Below are 16,854 nucleotides of genomic sequence, written 5' to 3' on the forward strand. Positions count from 1 at the left end.
TTTTGACTCTAAGAGTCGGCCTGAGTTTGGCAGAGGCTGCAAACGAACATGCATGGCCCCTGCTGAGCTCAGAAAACCCTCCAGTGATGAGGGGAGTGGATCTGCCCTCGGCTCCGGTGGGTGAGTGGTGTTCACCCTTATCCACAGTTTCACTTAACAATGGGGGGTTCTGGAATGGGACCCCAGCAGATACGGAGGCTTAAATTACTTACACATTCTGAAAACATGTGGGTGCTGCCAACACACATCTCTCCTAGTTGGCTACCCAGTGACATGATGCCATTGCATCAGCATTTTGCTACCCCCAAGTCTGCTTTCTTGGATGCAATTTACAGGATGGGTTAGAAAATGATTTGATGATGTTACATTAGGCTTTCCCCCTACTGCTCATTACAAGGCAGATGTGGGCTAGTGGCACCCTCATATCTTCCTATTTACTTTGGGTCAAAGGGTTGCTTTGGTGTAACATTAACACTAAAGTAACTAACATCTTGACATAGATGATTTTTTATGATTATTTAGATGATTTTTAGCCAGGTAGATTTCACTTTGGGACTCTTCCTCAATAGCTGGCACAATTATAAACCTTTCTTTATATCCACACAAGTTGTAGGTCACACAGTCGGGTGTTACATGACTCAATATGTACACCTTCATACTTTACAGCAATGATTTTCCTGCATACTGACTGACCCACCTTTTATACGAGCAATACCATATTTCAGTAGTCAGAAAGTACTTTGTGATTGGTAACAACTTTGAGTAATCCTGTGAGCAATTGCGAAGGAGTTATTCTCATAGGATTCAGTGGAAGAATGATTTTTTTCTCTTTCTCTTGACATCGCACTCTTGAATCTCCAACTATGTTGTAAGGTTTGGTCCAGCCTTATTTTCTCAGTTCCAGTGCCAGGTAGCTCATATAGGTGAAGTACAATCTTCCTTCCAGCTTCCACCTTATTCATATCTGTTCCACGCCACTCCAGAATGACCTTGTGAAGGTATTTCACAGCCCAATCCTGAGCTGCCTGGCGTGTGGGGCTGCAGCGGCGCTGAAAATGGCTGCTGCTGCATTCTGCATGCTCCAGGCAGCTACTGGCGGCTCCTCAGGAGAAGGGACTTTCGTCCCCCTCCCCTGGGTAAAGCAAATAGCTCCATAATGGAGCTACTTGATTCTACTGCGACCCAAAGGTTGCTGTAGAATCAAGAGCCTCCATGTTGGGCAACCAACCCAACACGGAGGTTCTGGATCTGGTGGAGTAAAGCTCCACTGGTCCTACCTCTCTCCTGCCCCACTCCCTTCCCCCCACATGCTTCTTCCCCATCCTCCCTGCACCTCCCCCACCCCAGAACGCCTCCCCCCACCCCCCATGCCTCCACCTACCTCTCTGCTGCTTGGTGGTCCGCACAACCACCAAGCGGTGTAGTTCCGGCCCAGTGCTTGCCCAGTGCCAGCCAGCGCTGAGCTAGCATCAGCATTAATGTAATAGATATAGAAAGCAAAGTTTATCACATGCACAGTGAAGGTTGCCTGGAGTTGCAATTTTTATTTAGATGCTTCTTTATTTTAATCTTTATAGAAATTCAAGAGATGCAGTGTAAAGAGCAAGCAATACTATGCACTTAAGATTGAGCTCTGTCACAGGAGCTCAGTTTTCACTTTGTTGAGAAATTCACAGAAAATGCCTGGAGTAGATTGGAGTAGATTAACTTCATCCAAAAACAGCAAACACAACACATTCTGAATCAAACAGGAAGAGACAGTCATGCATTTTCAGGAGAATAGGTTAGTTCAGTGGTTTTCAAACTTTTTAGCACTGGGACCCACTTTTTAGAATGAATGTCTGTCAGGGCCCACAGGAAGTGATGTCATGGCTGGAAGTGACATCATCAAACAGGAAAACTCTTAGCATCCCCCATGCTTAATCTAATCTAATTAAATAAGTAAGGATGCAATCTTATCCTGTGCTGGAACACGCAAACCAGCAGGCTTCCTCTGTATCCAGCGCAGGATAGTGGCCATAAGCAGCTCAGCCAGAGGTAAGGGGAAACATTTCCCTTTACCTCCGGGTAAGGGTTGCTGAGGAGACCCATAGTCTCCTCAGACTTAAGTTCGAGGTGAGCTGAGCGGCTTGAAGCTCCTCCGTTCTCCCTGGGAACAGGGGTTGGAATCCAGTATAACTGCTGGATCCCAGCCCCACCTCCCGCTCCCCAACAGCCCCTGGGGCTGCCCACTGCCCACCCACCCTTGCCCAGGAATGCCTCCCTCCCACATCCTCCCCACCTCCCCCCCCATCTACCTTTTCTGCTTGTGTTGGCCCAGCTGGGCCGATGCAAGCATCCAAGAGGAAACCAGCACAGAGGCTTATGTCAGTCTCTGCAGGCCAGTGCTTCTCGGCACACTGGCCAGGCTTCCTCTCAAGGAGGCGCAATCATGCCTTATGACACTTATGTGACCCTCCTGGGCTGGTGCAAGGCACTTGCGCTGGCCCAATCCTGAGTCTGGATTGCGCCCTATGTAAATTAAAAGTTTACAATCAGTTTAAGTTTAAACATTTATTTAAAATGAAGAACTCTGTCCCTAACCCTCCCAAGCAGTTGTTCATCTGTTTTTAAAAAATTCCCAAACATCCCAAAGGTTGAAACCCAGGAGTAATCCCCATTGACTTTTTTTACCACGTGTATTTTTAACCACATGGAGTAAGCCCCACTGACATTTTTAACCACGTGGATTTTAATCTTTAACATAACCATGGTCTTCCCACCCAGATATGTCGAATTGTAGGATAGTTGCTGGCTATGAAAACCTACAGACAAGCAATACCATCTGTTTTGAGCCTACTATGTATGTGTATGTAAACAATGCCAATAACTACTGGCAATCAGTCAACTCTTAGATGTTACATTACCCTCTTACCAGTTAAATGATGTGGCACTTGGATTCCATGACAGTTCATTTTAATGCACTGCATTCAGATCCTAGGATCTTGACTCTGGAAATGGGACGGAATCTATTTGATAGCTTATTTGACATAGTGGTTAAGCCAGGCTCCACAAAAGTCTGTGGTTTGCAGCAGATTTACACAACTAAACACACAGCAGAATAGCAAGCCATATGTAAATATAAAAATCTTACTGTCCCAAACATCCTGCATATAAGTTGGGGGTCTTGTTCAGTTTGCCTCATTGTCATATAAATATTTATTTTGTTTTCCTTTCACATGATTAAATCAAAGCAGAAAAACAGGAAAGGCAGATTGACTTCTTTCAGTATACTACAAGAATTTGTATTCATAAATCCCAGCATAGCCTCTGTAGTGGTGGCTGTTGCTTGAGTTTCTTTAAGACCCTGAGCCACTTTGGAAGAAGGAACCCACTTTTGTGTTGAAAAGTAGTCTATAAATGTAATGATAATAATGTGCATTTCCAGGATCATGTTGAAGGAGAGAGCTGTGATCGTTGTAAAGCAGGCTTCTTTAACCTGCAGCAAAGCAACCCCAGAGGCTGCGAGGCGTGTTTCTGCTCAGGAATAACAGATGACTGTGAGAGCTCTCACTGGACCTACAGCACTGTAAGAAAAACCACAGTAAATGCATACATAGTACTGGGGTGTGTGTGTGTTTTCCCTGAAACTCGCTTTCTGAAATATTTTTGAAAAAAACCCTACTTTATACTTGCATAACCCTTTCCTCAAGAAGAAAGCAACATAATGCTTCTCATGTTAAAGCCAAATTTTGTTAATTTATACATTAGGGAACGGGGACTTGTTCTATAATGATACAAGCAAGTCAGTCAGGAAAATTGCTCCTTCGGTGTGCCTGAGAAGTCTATGAGACAGAACTGCAGAGCTTTATCACTTTAACAGTTAGAATGAACAAAGACATAAAACTCTTTAGAACAGTGTTTCTCAACGTTCGTCCTCTGCCGTACCACTTCAATGGTCCATCTATTTGAGGTACCACCGGAAGTAACTGGCAATGACATCATCGCCAGTTACTTCTGGTTTGGGAAGCCAGATACACCACTATCATCACCAGTAAGAGGCTCAAGGTGGACTGGGAGGCTTTTTTGAGCACAGAAAAGCATGCTTTGGAACTCTGCCTGTCAAGCCAAGCCTCCTACCACTGTTCATTGTGTTGCATTTCAAGTCTCCCTGCTGAGTGGTAGGGGTCCATCGAGTAGCACCAGACACCTCCTCAAGTACCACTGATGGTACTCGTACCACTGGTTGAGAAACACTGCTCTAGAATGGGAACAGATGTCCTGTCATTTCATGCAAGGAACTGACAAATTCACACATACCCATAAAACAAAATGCAGAATAAGCATGATCTTATTGGGACATTTGCCACTATTTCACTGATATCTGCTTGGAGATCATCAGGAAGCTCTATTATTGCTGCCTTTGCTAGGATAATAAAAGCTTGACACCTCTCGTGGAGTTCAGGCTTGGAACCTGAGCTGATTCTATATTTGATTATGGTCTTACTTGACTTGGAGGGAATCTGGAATGACCAACTTTCCACCTTATGCACACTGCTTTGCAATTTTCAGGAGACTTATTGATTTGTATCACTGTGGGTCATTCGCCTGTGTTCCATTAAACTTGGGGTAACCTGAAGTCATGGGACAAATAGGTTTTTTTCCTAGTAAAAAACTAGGAAACAAAGGAATATTAGCATGGTTGAGAGTTTTGAAGCACTTGCATTGTAAACAGTGGAACAGCATGTAAATGAGATGGGGAAGCTGACTGTTCCAGGGAAACCCTTGGTGAATGAAGCATGCAGAATTGTGCACTTGGCTTTGTTAACGTCATTTTTGGGTACTTTTGGCTTCTGCACAAAGCAAGTAAAAATTCGTTTAGGGGACATCCAAAGTATTTGGACAGGCATCTGGATAAATGGGAGCACTAACATGTCAGGATTTTGATAAGCAAAGAGTCAAGCAGTGCTGCTTAACAATTTTTGACAGTGACTCACCAGGGTTTCTAATCTGCCTCCGCCCAGCCTGGAGATACCTGAGAATGAATCTGGGACTGTACATGCATGCAAGGAAAACATGTGCTCTGTCCCAACATGTGTTGTGGTCCCTTTCCCTGGAGAGGCTACTGAGTTCAGAGAGTTCAAGCTATCATCTCAGCTGATATAACAAGCACCAAACTTTTAACTAGCATGTGGGAAATTGTAGGAAGGACATAATGAACCAAGGAAATAAGTAGTTTTGTTTAACTGAGATTCTGATAATGTGGGTCCCACTGCTTTGAATTTGCTTTTTAAGAAAAGCTTTGTTTCCTTTGAACTTGGTAAAATCTATTTTGGCTTAAATAGCTATAATATGTTTTAACTGTATTTTGTAATACAGTATACAAATGCTAATACAATTAGCAAAAAGTAATACAGTAATGCAATTACAAATACAGTAATACTGTAATACAAATATACAGTTTTAACTGTATTTAACTGTATTTTACAGTTTTAACTGTATTTTGTAATACAGTTAAAACTGGATATTTGTATTGAATGAGATCCCTGCTGGACTCATTTTCTAGTCGGCATAACCGGGTTGTTCTTTCAACCTACAGCTGAACTGCTGCTATGGTGGTATCCAGTCACTGGAGAGTAGCAAAAGCCTTGAGTATACTTATGTTCTTACTATTTTCTTGTGAGTTATGTCATTTTGGAGGTTTTCCAGGGCGCAGTTTCCTTACCCAACATGCCTCTTTTAAGCATCCTGTAGGTGAAATGGCATTTGATCTCCATGACAAAGATTTTGAGTAAGGAAACTAAGAAGAGACTGTTAAACAGTTGGATATGCATCTGATAGTTTGCTGAACTCTCGTTTTATTTTTTTGTGATGAAGAAGACTGCTGAGTTCTTTACAGCAGGGGTGCTCAACATATGGTACACAAAGATCTTTCAGTAACTGAGACATAGTGCGGATTGTCAGTTAGTATTTCAGGGAAGAAAAACTTTTAACTTTTGTGCTTTCCCAGTTACCTTGAAAATCAGATGCAAATTAAAATAAATAATTATAAATGTTTAAACAAATAAGGGGAAGCCACCCTTTTCCACCAAGTGAATTTTCTCTGTAGCCTGACTGCAATACCACCACCCCCCCCAAATCTGTAAGATTTTTCAGCCCTACCCAGTGCCCAGTTCAATTTAAGTTCTTATGTCTAAACTACATCACTGTCTGGATCCACCTGGCTTTGTAAGTCTCAAAAGGAAAGAAGTTCACCTTACCAGCTGAAGGTTTTGTTTTTATCCTTTTTGGTGGGGTTGGGCTGCCTTCTTGAGCATTTGTTGAACTCCAGTTCCATCAGATTGGGACCATTCTGGTGGCTTCACATTTCCCTTTGCTCGACCTGACCACAAGCCAAGGCATGGCTGCTTACTCGCAAGTAAATGTGACAGTGTAGCTTAGTTTCGCTTTCCAAAGGGCTCAATACATTTGGCAGCTTGGAGGGAGGGACCTTCTTCTTGGGTGTTTTTGAGGGCTGCATTCATTGAATCAAGACCATTCTGGTATTGTTGGATTCCTCTCAGCCTGCCCTTTCCAATGGACTAAGGCAAGTTCACCTAAACGTGAGTATACATGCCATATGGCTCAGTTTCACTTTCCATAGGGCTCCATGCATTTTTTGTTTTTGGGTTTTTTTACAATAATGTTTGATAGCAAGGAGATATTTCACTCCAGGTTTTTTTTATTGCATTCTACTGGAAATTACGCATCCAACGGTATATGGTATGATAGTATTATTCCTAACCACCGCAATGTTTTGCGCATCACCCCCCCAGAGCGCATCACCCCCCCATGTGCGTCAGCAGGTGCGGCCCACACCACCCGCACACACCCCTAGCAATGCAACTGACTGTGACTTATCTAATTACTAAATGTGGGCTTCCCCCTGGTTTTGCAGAGTATGGGATGGTGAAGAAATCTTTCATATTATTCATAATTTTCTGTACTCACCCAGCTGCAGAACAATGGTTAGCTCTACTCTCTACATTTATCTTCAATGGGAATTTATCCATATGTTTGGCTCCCAACACTTTAAATTAAAACAAACTATCAAAACACAACTATCAAAACAAACAAAACCTGAGAAAAAAACCACCAAGAAAAAAGAAGAAAAAAAAAAGGTTTGAGTGTGTGTATATTAAGAGGCTTTTTTTTTTTTTGTCACCCTAGATTGGAGACCTGAATGGCTGGTACCTGACAGATGTAGGTGGATTTGCTAGAGTGACACCTCAGCAGGATAGCTTTGATGGACCCCAGCAGCTTCATATCAGAAATGCACTCGCAAGAAGTGTTCTGCCGGAGATTTATTATTGGAGTGCACCCAGTCCCTTTTTGGGCGCCAAAGTAAGTGCAGATGGTTTTTGCCTGGATGTTAATTGGGTTTATTAGCAAAAGATGTAAATAATTTTTTTTAAAGTTCTCATTTGTGGGATAGATATTTGACCAGCAAAATTGCTTGCTGAAAGCAACCCATATGAGCATATGGAGAATCCCGAAGAGATGCAAGGCAAAGGGTAAGTAGATGAAGCAAAGTGTGCCTGTTCCCTGGGCCCTCTGGCAACTTCTGGTGTCAGGTGTGAGGGAAGCTCATGTAATTTCCAATCGAGAATGAGATGACTGGTCGTCTGTTTTCAGAGAATAATGTGTGTTCCTTTCAAGTAGTCTTATCTCCCTTACCACACCTTCAGATTTCCTGGTTCTTACCCCACTTCATTTACACAGATGCTGACAGCAGAACAGATGTTGAGAGGGTGTGCTAGGAAAATGTGTAATGCTTAGTGAGAAACTCTTTGGTGCAGCAAGTACTGTCCTGGGATTCCAGAGAAATGTTTACAGGCTTTATTGTGTTGTTTAAAACCACACAATCACTTGCAAGCTGCCCTGTCTCCTCAGATCCTACATCTTTGTGATATACGCTGTAGTTCCACTCCTGCCTGCATTCCTATAAATACAAAGATGCTGTTCAATAGGCAGACAAAAACCAGGCATTCTGCTCACACCTGACATACTAGGCATTAAAAACATAGGTGTTCTGATCCTCATGTGAAGCAGATTATCAGCGATTTAAATTTCCCTCACAACTAGGCATTAGAGCCATAATCCAGGGAGCTACTTTATTCCCATTCTAGGACTTAGCACATCCAGCAGGACTTTTACAGCTTGTTTTGTTTTTAGTGCCAGGGGTGCTTTGATTCAGTTACTGGCAAAAGGTACATGAGCAGAAGCCTCCTATTATTTAATCAAAGCCTAGACAAATCAGAGACTTCAGATTGCCTGCCTATTGCAGGGATTGATGTTGCACTCTCCTATTTATTCTTGTATCTGAAGAGGACTTTGAGGATCGGGCACATAGTTACTTAGTAGTTCACTACATTTGGTACCACGCCCTAGGTCCTGTTGGCTTGAGATATTTAACAGTCCTGATTTTCAAAAGTTGCTTACCAAATGGAAAGGAGCACAGTTGCTTCAGAAAAAAAAGTCCATAGATTATGAGGAACTACTATTATGTGTCTTTGGTCTGTGACTTTTGGCCTTTGTAGAACTTTGGCCATTTAATAGCAGTATGGTCTCTTGCACACTTTCAGGATTTTTCTCTGGCAAGAATCTGTTCAAGATATTGAAAACCACTTCATGTCAGAAGTTGACAAGCCTGTGAAAAATGTGAATGCTGTTTACCCCTCATATGCAAAGTTAGCTGCTGTCATAGGCTCTGAACTTCAGATCAAAATATTCCTGTGCATGCAACTGAATACACAGTATACTGACATTCTGGAGATGGTCAGACTTGCCAAATAAGTGACAAAAGAGGAAGAGTTAGCGACTTGTATTTTTTTTTTCTCCCCATATTTTCATGTATTGCCAGAAAAGCAAAGGTGGTAGTGGGCGGGTGGGGGGTGGGGAAAGACATGCATATTCTCTGAATTGGAAGAGTACAGATCTCCCCATGTGACACATGCACATCTCCTCTATCCTTTAGAACAGGGGTGTCCAAAGTTTTTGGCAGGAGGGCCACATCATCTCTCTGACACTGTGTCGGGGGCCAGAGAAAAAAGAATTAATTTAGATTTAAAATTTGAACAAATTTACATAAGTTTACATAAATGAATATATTAAAGATGAACTTATATGAATGAATGAAGGTCTTGCAATAGCTCAAGGCCTATAAAAGGCCTTGTACAAAGCAAGGCTGGCCTTTCCTTTGCTGCCTCTGCTGCATCACAGACGTGAAACTGCAAGCAGTGGCAGGTGCCCTCATCCCACAGCTCACACAAGAGGTCAAACAGTTGCCGTCATGCTAAGAGCAGCTGCGTTGGGCCAGAGGGGGCTCCAACTAATCTCCGGAGGGCCAGAGGCTCATTGGAGACTGGGGGCTCCCTGAGGACCGCATTGAGAGTCCTCAAGGGCTGCAAGTGGCCCCAGGGCCGGGGTTTGGGCACCTCTGCTTTAGAACAGTGGTTCTCACACTTTGAGGGAGCTTTACTCCCTCAGTAAGTCTTTGTGGGGGAGGGGCTAGGGCAGCTAAGAGGGGCAAGGGGGGTACTTCTGACTTGGGTTATGTAGGCAGGGCTGCAGGAGGTGCGGGAAGCCCTGCACAGCCCTCTGCAGCGCTCCCAGAGGCTTGGAACGTTCAGAAATAGCAGGAGCAAAGCACCTCCTGCAAAACCGAAGTGCTTTGCACCCACTTTTTCTTAACGTTCCAAGCCTCCGGGAGCTCTGCGCAGGGCTCCCTGCACCTCCTGCAGCCTGCTGCAGCCCTGCCTACCTAATATAAGTCAAAAGCATCCCCCCTCACCCTCCCATACGAATATGATCCTGGTGATTGCTTCCCTGCCTCTCCCCTTCCCCCATTCCTTAAAGGGAAGGGGCAACCTTTATACAAACTGGTGGGTTGTGACCCACTAGTTTGAGAACTGCTGCTTTGGAAACTACACAGAAGCAGCTAGCAAAGCATAAATCACTAATCTCCCAGCACTTCTTTGTAATGTCCAAAGTGGCTCATAGATTATTGAACTATTGCAGGGCCCCTAATTTTTTTTGTGGATGCAGAGCATACTTACAGAATGGTCAGCCCAGTCTTATGTATTTGCATTAACACAAACTTGTGATGCTTGATGAAGAACAGTACTTTATTTTCTTTTAAATAATCATTTAACAACTTCCATTCATATTGAATCCCTAGCCCTAAACACTTGATATTAAAGTTGATTTCAATGTCACTTTAATCAATACTCAATTTAGAGTCAGAATATTAATTAGTCTGCTTAGACTGTTTGTGTGTGCTTAGGCCAAAATCCTATATGCACTTTCCTGGGAGTAAGCCCCATTGAATCTAATGGGACTGACTTTTGAGTAGATATGCATAGGATTGCACTGTTAGAGTACCTGTGAAAATTGTAACAGCTGAACATGGTCAGGTAGACTTTGCGGCATTCTACAGACTCTGAATACCTGTAAAACCAAAGCCTGATCTAAAAAGAAGTTTTTGCTCTGCATCTTTTTGCTCATACAGTAGTTCATTGAAACTCTAGGTACTTTTCCCCTGGTAGTTTCTTCAGCATTCTCTACTTAGCTTTTTCTTCTTGGCTGAAAATCAGTATGACAGCAGGTAAGTGAGCAAGTAAAGAGTAAACTGCATCCCTTCCAAAGAATATGGACATCTTGTTCAGGGTTATAGATTGCTAAAGAGATTCAAGTCCATTCAGCACAAGCTAGCGTCTTATTTGTTTGTTCCCATAGGCAATGAACATTTCTTGTACTTAAGGCAACTACTTTGCAGGTTCTTATTTTTTCCACTTGGAGAGCAAAATAATGGAAAGAATTGTGCAATTTGTATGAACATGGAAGGCATTTTTTCCCACTTGTAATTTGGAAGGACTTTGTGGTTTACTGTCAGACATCTCTGTATGAATGAAACAATTTGCCTTAATAACTGAACCATATAAATTTTTGATACTACAGTAATACTGAAAGCACTCACAAATTACCATAGTACATCTTAACTGTCATGTTGCATCATGTAAATTATAGTCATGATGACATACTTAGCTGGGGTGATTTAGTGTATTGCTATGGAAATGGAATATTGCAGGTTATTATTTGTAAACCTCTCCAGTGCGCGAAGGGGTTTACAAATACACCAGTCATCGAGGAAAAGAGGAGAGCTCTAGCAGCATACAAAACCTGTCCCAGTGAGCGCAACCTACAGATCTTCCGAGCTGCTCGTAGCAAAGTTCAGCAACTGCCAGGAGATGTGCTAACAACTACTGGCTCCAGCTCTGTTCCCAGATACAGATAGCAGCTGGCAAAGGCAACATCAAGGGTATCAAGCAGGCCCTAGGTCCAACACAGAAGAAAATTGCCCCTCTGAAGTCTGCCACAGGCGAGGTCATCCAGGACCTGGCACAGCAGATGGAATGCTGGGTGCAGCACTACTCTGAGCTGTATTCCAGAGAAAATGTAGTTACTGAAGAAGTGCTGAACAACATTGAGTGCCTGCCTGTGTTGGAGGAGCTTGACAGTGAACCAACCCTAGAAGAACCTAACATGGCCCTGGACTCCCTCGCCTCTGGCAAGGCACCTGGGAAAGACAGCATCCCTGCTGAGGTCCTAAAGTGCTGCAAAGAGATCATCGCCACTGAGCTGCGTGAAATCCTCTGTGTCTGCTGGAGAGAAGGTGGAGTACCCCAGGACATGAGGGATCCAAACATCGTCACGTTGTACAAGAACAAGGGCGACAGGGATGAGTGCAATAACTATGCGGCATCTCTCCCCTTATCGTTGTAGGAAAGCTATTTGTCCGAGTTGCACTAAAGAGGCTCCAGGTACTTGCAGAGAGCATCTATCCAGAATCACAGTGCGGATTCTGAGCCAACAGGTCCACCACTGATATGGTATTCTCCCTTAGACAGCTGCAGGAGAAATGCAGGGAACAATGACAGCCACTCTTTATAGCCTTCATAGATCTCATGAAGGCTTTTGACCTTGTCAGCAGGGATAGCCTCTTAGATTCTCCCAAGATTGGATGTCCACCCAGGCTCCTCAGCATCATCAGGTCTTTCCGCAAGGACATGAAGGGCACTGTAGTCTTTGATGGCTCCACATCAGACCCCTTTGACATCCGAAGCGAAGTGAAGCAGGGCTGTGTTCTTGCACCAATCTTGTTTGGGATTTCCTTTGCTGTCCTGCTGAAGCATGCCTTTGGAACTGCAACAGAAGGCATCTATCTCCAGACCAGATCAGACGGAAAGCTCTTCAACCTCTCCAAATTGAGAGCAAAGTCCAACTGAAATGTCTTCGTGACTTCCTCTTTGCCAACAATGCAGCTGTCACTGTCCACTCCGCTAAAGATCTTCAGCAGCTCATGAATTGTTTTAGCAAGGCCTGCCAAGACTTTGGACTGACAATCAGCCTGAAGAAAACACAGGTCATGGTTCAGGATGTGGACTCACCTCCCTGCATTACAATCTCTGCACATGAGCTGGAGGTTGTCCATGACTTTGTGTACGTTGGCTCAATGATCTCTGACACTCTTTCTCTTGATACTGAGCTAAACAAATGTATTGGTAAAGCAGCTACCGCATTTTCCAGACTCACAAAGAGAGTCTGGTCCAATAAGAAGCTGACGGAACATATCAAGATCCAGGTCTACAGAGCTTGCGTCTTGAGTACACTTCTGTACTGCAGTGAGTCATGGACTCTTCGCTCACAACAGGAGAGGAAACTGAACGCTTTCCACATGCGCTGCCTCTGACGCATCCTCGGTACCACCTGGCAGGACAAAGTTCCAAACAACACAGTCCTGGGACAAGCTGGAATCCCTAGCATGTATGCACTGCTGAAACAGATATGCCTGCATTGGCTTGGTCATGTCGTGAGAATGGGCGATGGTCGGATCCCAAAAGATCTCCCCTATGGAGAACTTGTGCAGGGAAAGCACCCTACAGGTAGACCATAGCTGCGCTACAAGGATGTCTGCAAGAGGGATCTGAAGGCCTTAGGAATGGACCTCAACAGGTGGGAAACCCTGGCTTCTGAGCATCCCGCTTGGAGGCAGGCTGTGCAGCATGGCCTTTCCCAGTTTGAAGAGACACTTGGCCAACAGACTGAGGCAAAGAGGCAAATAAGGAAGGCCCATAGGCAGGGAGACAGACCAGGGACAGACTGCACATGCTCCTGGTGTGGAAGGGATTGTCACTCCCGAATCGGCCTTTTCAGCCACACTAGACGCTGTTCCAGAACCACTTTTCAGAGCGCGATACCATAGTCTTCTGTGACTGAAGGATGCCAAGGATATTTGTAAACTCAATAAAACATTTCTCTAAATAGCTGAAACTGGATTCAACCGATCTTTCTAGATCATGTTTGCTTGCGGCACTACAAGCACAATAACATCCCTTGTGTTTGTAGTTTTCTGAGATTTGCTGCCTGGAGTACCATAGAGTAAGATTTCAGCATGATATGGGTAGTGACCCTATTTTCCATTTCGTTTTACTTTCTCTTGTTTCACTGCCACAGTACTATCCATGTTCTGGCTTCCTTAAGAATAGAGATCACTACAGTCTTACAGCGTCTTTGTAACATCTGCTTTATTTACAAATATCCAAGCTGAGCATTGGATGGAGTTAGGTAGTAGCATAGTCCTACAAAAAGCATCAAGTTACATCCATTCTACAGGCATTTCTGAATCCTAAGGGGTCTGGGTCCTGGCCAGCTCTTACCCAGCTTCTCCATTCTAAGCTGTCAGCTCCAAATTCAGACTCAGTCTGAAACTCCCAGCACACTCTGCCTTTGTTGTCTTAGTAGCTAGTCGAGAAAGGGTTGAGCAGGAAGGAATCACCTTAGATTTCAGTCCCCCTCAGATGCTGTTTGTGCATTTCATCAGCTTTCTAATAGAAGCCTCCCATTCAGACAGGCATCTTTGGGCTTCCTGATCTCTTTAAGAAAAACCTGGGGCCCAGTCCCTATGGAGAAGAGTTAAAACCCATCAGCTGGCCTCCTGAGTTCTTAGCCTAACACAAAGAGGTTAAAGAGTTCTTGCCAGTTAGTATTTCTGACTGTACCTGGAGCGCAGGCAGCATATTACTGCCTGTACAAAATTATAAGTAAATTTTATTCTTTTGTTTCTTTATAGTGGGCCATTTTCTTTGGTGCTTTTTTATTCCTCTGTTATCAGTGAGCAATTTTTTTTTATGCAAGAGCTCAGGCCTGACGTGGACCTTGTCTCCAAAAACCCACAGACATCCAGCTATTGCAAAATTACTGGACTAACCTTGGGTAAGTAAGGGAAGTCTGGCAAGACTGGGAAATTGAGACAGATTAGATTAGATTAGTTGAGACAATTACCTTGATCAGGGCTGGCCTAAACCCTCTTGGTGCCTGAGGCAGTGTTCCAAATGCTGCCCCACCCTTAACAAGTAATGCAGTAGCCTCTGCTCCTCCCAGCAGAGAAAAGTGGGAGGGGGAGGCTATTGAAGAGGCTTCCCTCTGCCAGTCTCCTGCCTGAGACAACTGCTTCAGTTGGCCTCATGGATGGACCAGCGCTGGGTAAACTCTCCTTATACCTATTTCCCTACACAGCCCAGGGCAGGTGATTAGAATACAGGTGTTCCCAATATCAGCAGCTCTAGTATCTGCAGATCCACATACCTGCAGTTCCCTGCATACCCACTACCTTTCATAACATTCACATGAAAGGTCTCATGCTTTTACTAAGCAAGCAGTCGTGCAGCCTCTTGCAATTACTGTATGCCTGTTGCTTTAACAGACATTAACAGGAAGCAGGAATTAGAAGTTAAGGTTCATTCTCCCCTCCAGCTTGCCTTCTTGCTTTTTCATTAAAGCAACAGGTGTACAGTCATTGCAAGAAGCTTTGTGCCTGCTTGTTTTGGCAACTTTATGCAGCAAGCTGCACAAATGGGGAAGAAGCCTGTTTTCTCTTGTAATTCTGTACCTGAGGTTCCCAAACTCTCTCTCTCAAGAAGAATTTGGGACCTGGTACGCATTTGCAGGGGAGGAAGCGATGATACGATTGCCATGATTGCGCCGCTGTCAGGGAGGAAAGGTTTTTTTCTTACCTGGAGTTTGCTATGGGTCTCTGGAGGGTCTGGGGAGCCCTTGACCCCCTCCACAGGCCTCTCAACACCTCTAAATGTCTGTTTAAAAAAATGCCACTTCCGGTTTCATGACAAAAACCAGAAGTGGCTTCTTCTTTTTTTTCCTTTTTATAGAAGTGTGGCAGTGTGGGGAAGCCTGCAGGGGTGGTTGTGGGCTCCTTGGACCCTCCAGAGACCCATAGTGATTCCCAAGTTAGTTAAAATAACTTTCATCCCCATCATGGAGACTGCTTTCCCACTGTTGCTGCTGCCCCGCCCCTTAAGGGGGAAGCAACAGAGTATCCCTGGCCATGGAGTCGCTATACCCCTGTTTGGGAACCTCTGCTCTATGCTTTGAAATGCAAGGGACACTAATAGTTTGAGTTCAATGGGACTTACTCCTAAGTAACTGTGCATCGGATTCCAGTCTAAATTCCAATCTACCAAAGGGTGTCTCCAAGACAGTGACAATAATGGAGAAGGGAGATGAATCTGCTTAGTGTTGCACCAGCGTCCTTCAGTGAGAGTAACTTATAAGTGAAAACAGGTAAACCAATCCAGAAAGATTTCCCGGTCATTGGTGATTTGGCTTATGGACACTGTTCACACAGTCAGGCTGCACAAGCTGAAAATTGTCTATCAAAACTGATCTATCAGATTCCAATGGTATCTCACCAGAAACTACCCAATTGGAGTCCAAGTTGCAGCAGATGTGAGCGATTTTTATCTTTGTTTACAAAGATAACCTTGCTTGCCAGGAGAAAGTATGGCCTGGGAAACTTTTTTTGAAATTCTCATGCTACAATCCTCCTCTGTTTCCTTTCACTTTTTCTAAGGAAGATGATCGCTGGCAGAGCAATTAAAGGCACTAATTGGATTAAAAGGAAGTAAAGCAAACTTTTTAAGCCAGGCTGGAGGATATTTTACAGTATGCTGAGTACCTCTGAGACATTACAGATTGAAGAGGCATGTAGATACCCATCAGAAGTGCACCCAGCCATCTCATGGAATTGGCATAGTGTGTGAGTGTGTATACACTGCTAGTGAAACAAGAAATGCTCAAGCAGGACCATTAAGGGGGAAAAGAAAATACTGCTCCTCCCCATAACTGTAAATATATTCAGCAGGGTAAAACAATCATTTGTGTGTACTCATGCATGCCACCCGCTGTTGTTGCTGTCGCTCCTGACGGTCTAGAGTAGCAAGGTAATGGCCCCATGATTCAGGGAAACTGTTGAAGTGTGTACACGGGCTTCAGCTTGAGAGATGGATTCATTTATCATCATAATAAGCTATTACCATTGATAGGTCACAACTCATTGAGGAGACAGTCAGTCTAATTGGCTCAACTCTGTCAGCTTTCAGCTTGCCTCAAGGAAAGGAAGAGATGAGATGATACTTTGCAGGTAATATTCAATCACCCAGCAAACTGCTTGCTTAATAATTCATTACATTTCAAATTGGGGAGAAGTAGAAGAGGGGACTAAACTGCCACAACTCCTTGCTTCAGTCTGATAACAATCTTACAGCCCAATCCTAAGCTGCCCAGCACATGGGGCTGCAGCAGCGCTGAAAATGGCTGCCGCCGCATCCTACACGCTCCAGGCAGCCACTGGCAGCTCCTCAGGAGAAGAGACATGCCTCCTCCCTGCCCTTTCCCCACCCACCGCCACCTCTCCCCTTCCCGGAACGTCTCCTCCCCACCTCCCCCCACACCTCCACCTACCTCTCGGCTGCTCGGTGG

General features: G+C 44.2%; 1 protein-coding gene across 8 annotated transcripts in view; it reads left to right on the forward strand.

Annotated features, from left to right (window-relative positions):
• LAMA2 (laminin subunit alpha 2) overlaps positions 1-16,854 on the forward strand; it is a 485,843-nt gene that overhangs the window by 218,685 nt on the left and 250,304 nt on the right. For all 8 annotated transcript variants that reach the window (XM_066614516.1, XM_066614463.1, XM_066614481.1 and 5 more), the window contains exons 11-12: positions 3,428-3,568; positions 7,189-7,362. In XM_066614516.1, the coding sequence (XP_066470613.1) occupies positions 3,428-3,568; positions 7,189-7,362 (315 nt within the window). The remainder of the gene's footprint in view (positions 1-3,427; positions 3,569-7,188; positions 7,363-16,854) is intronic.

Source organism: Tiliqua scincoides, chromosome 1 (assembly GCF_035046505.1).
Source record: "Tiliqua scincoides isolate rTilSci1 chromosome 1, rTilSci1.hap2, whole genome shotgun sequence".
Lineage (NCBI taxonomy): Eukaryota > Metazoa > Chordata > Lepidosauria > Squamata > Scincidae > Tiliqua > Tiliqua scincoides.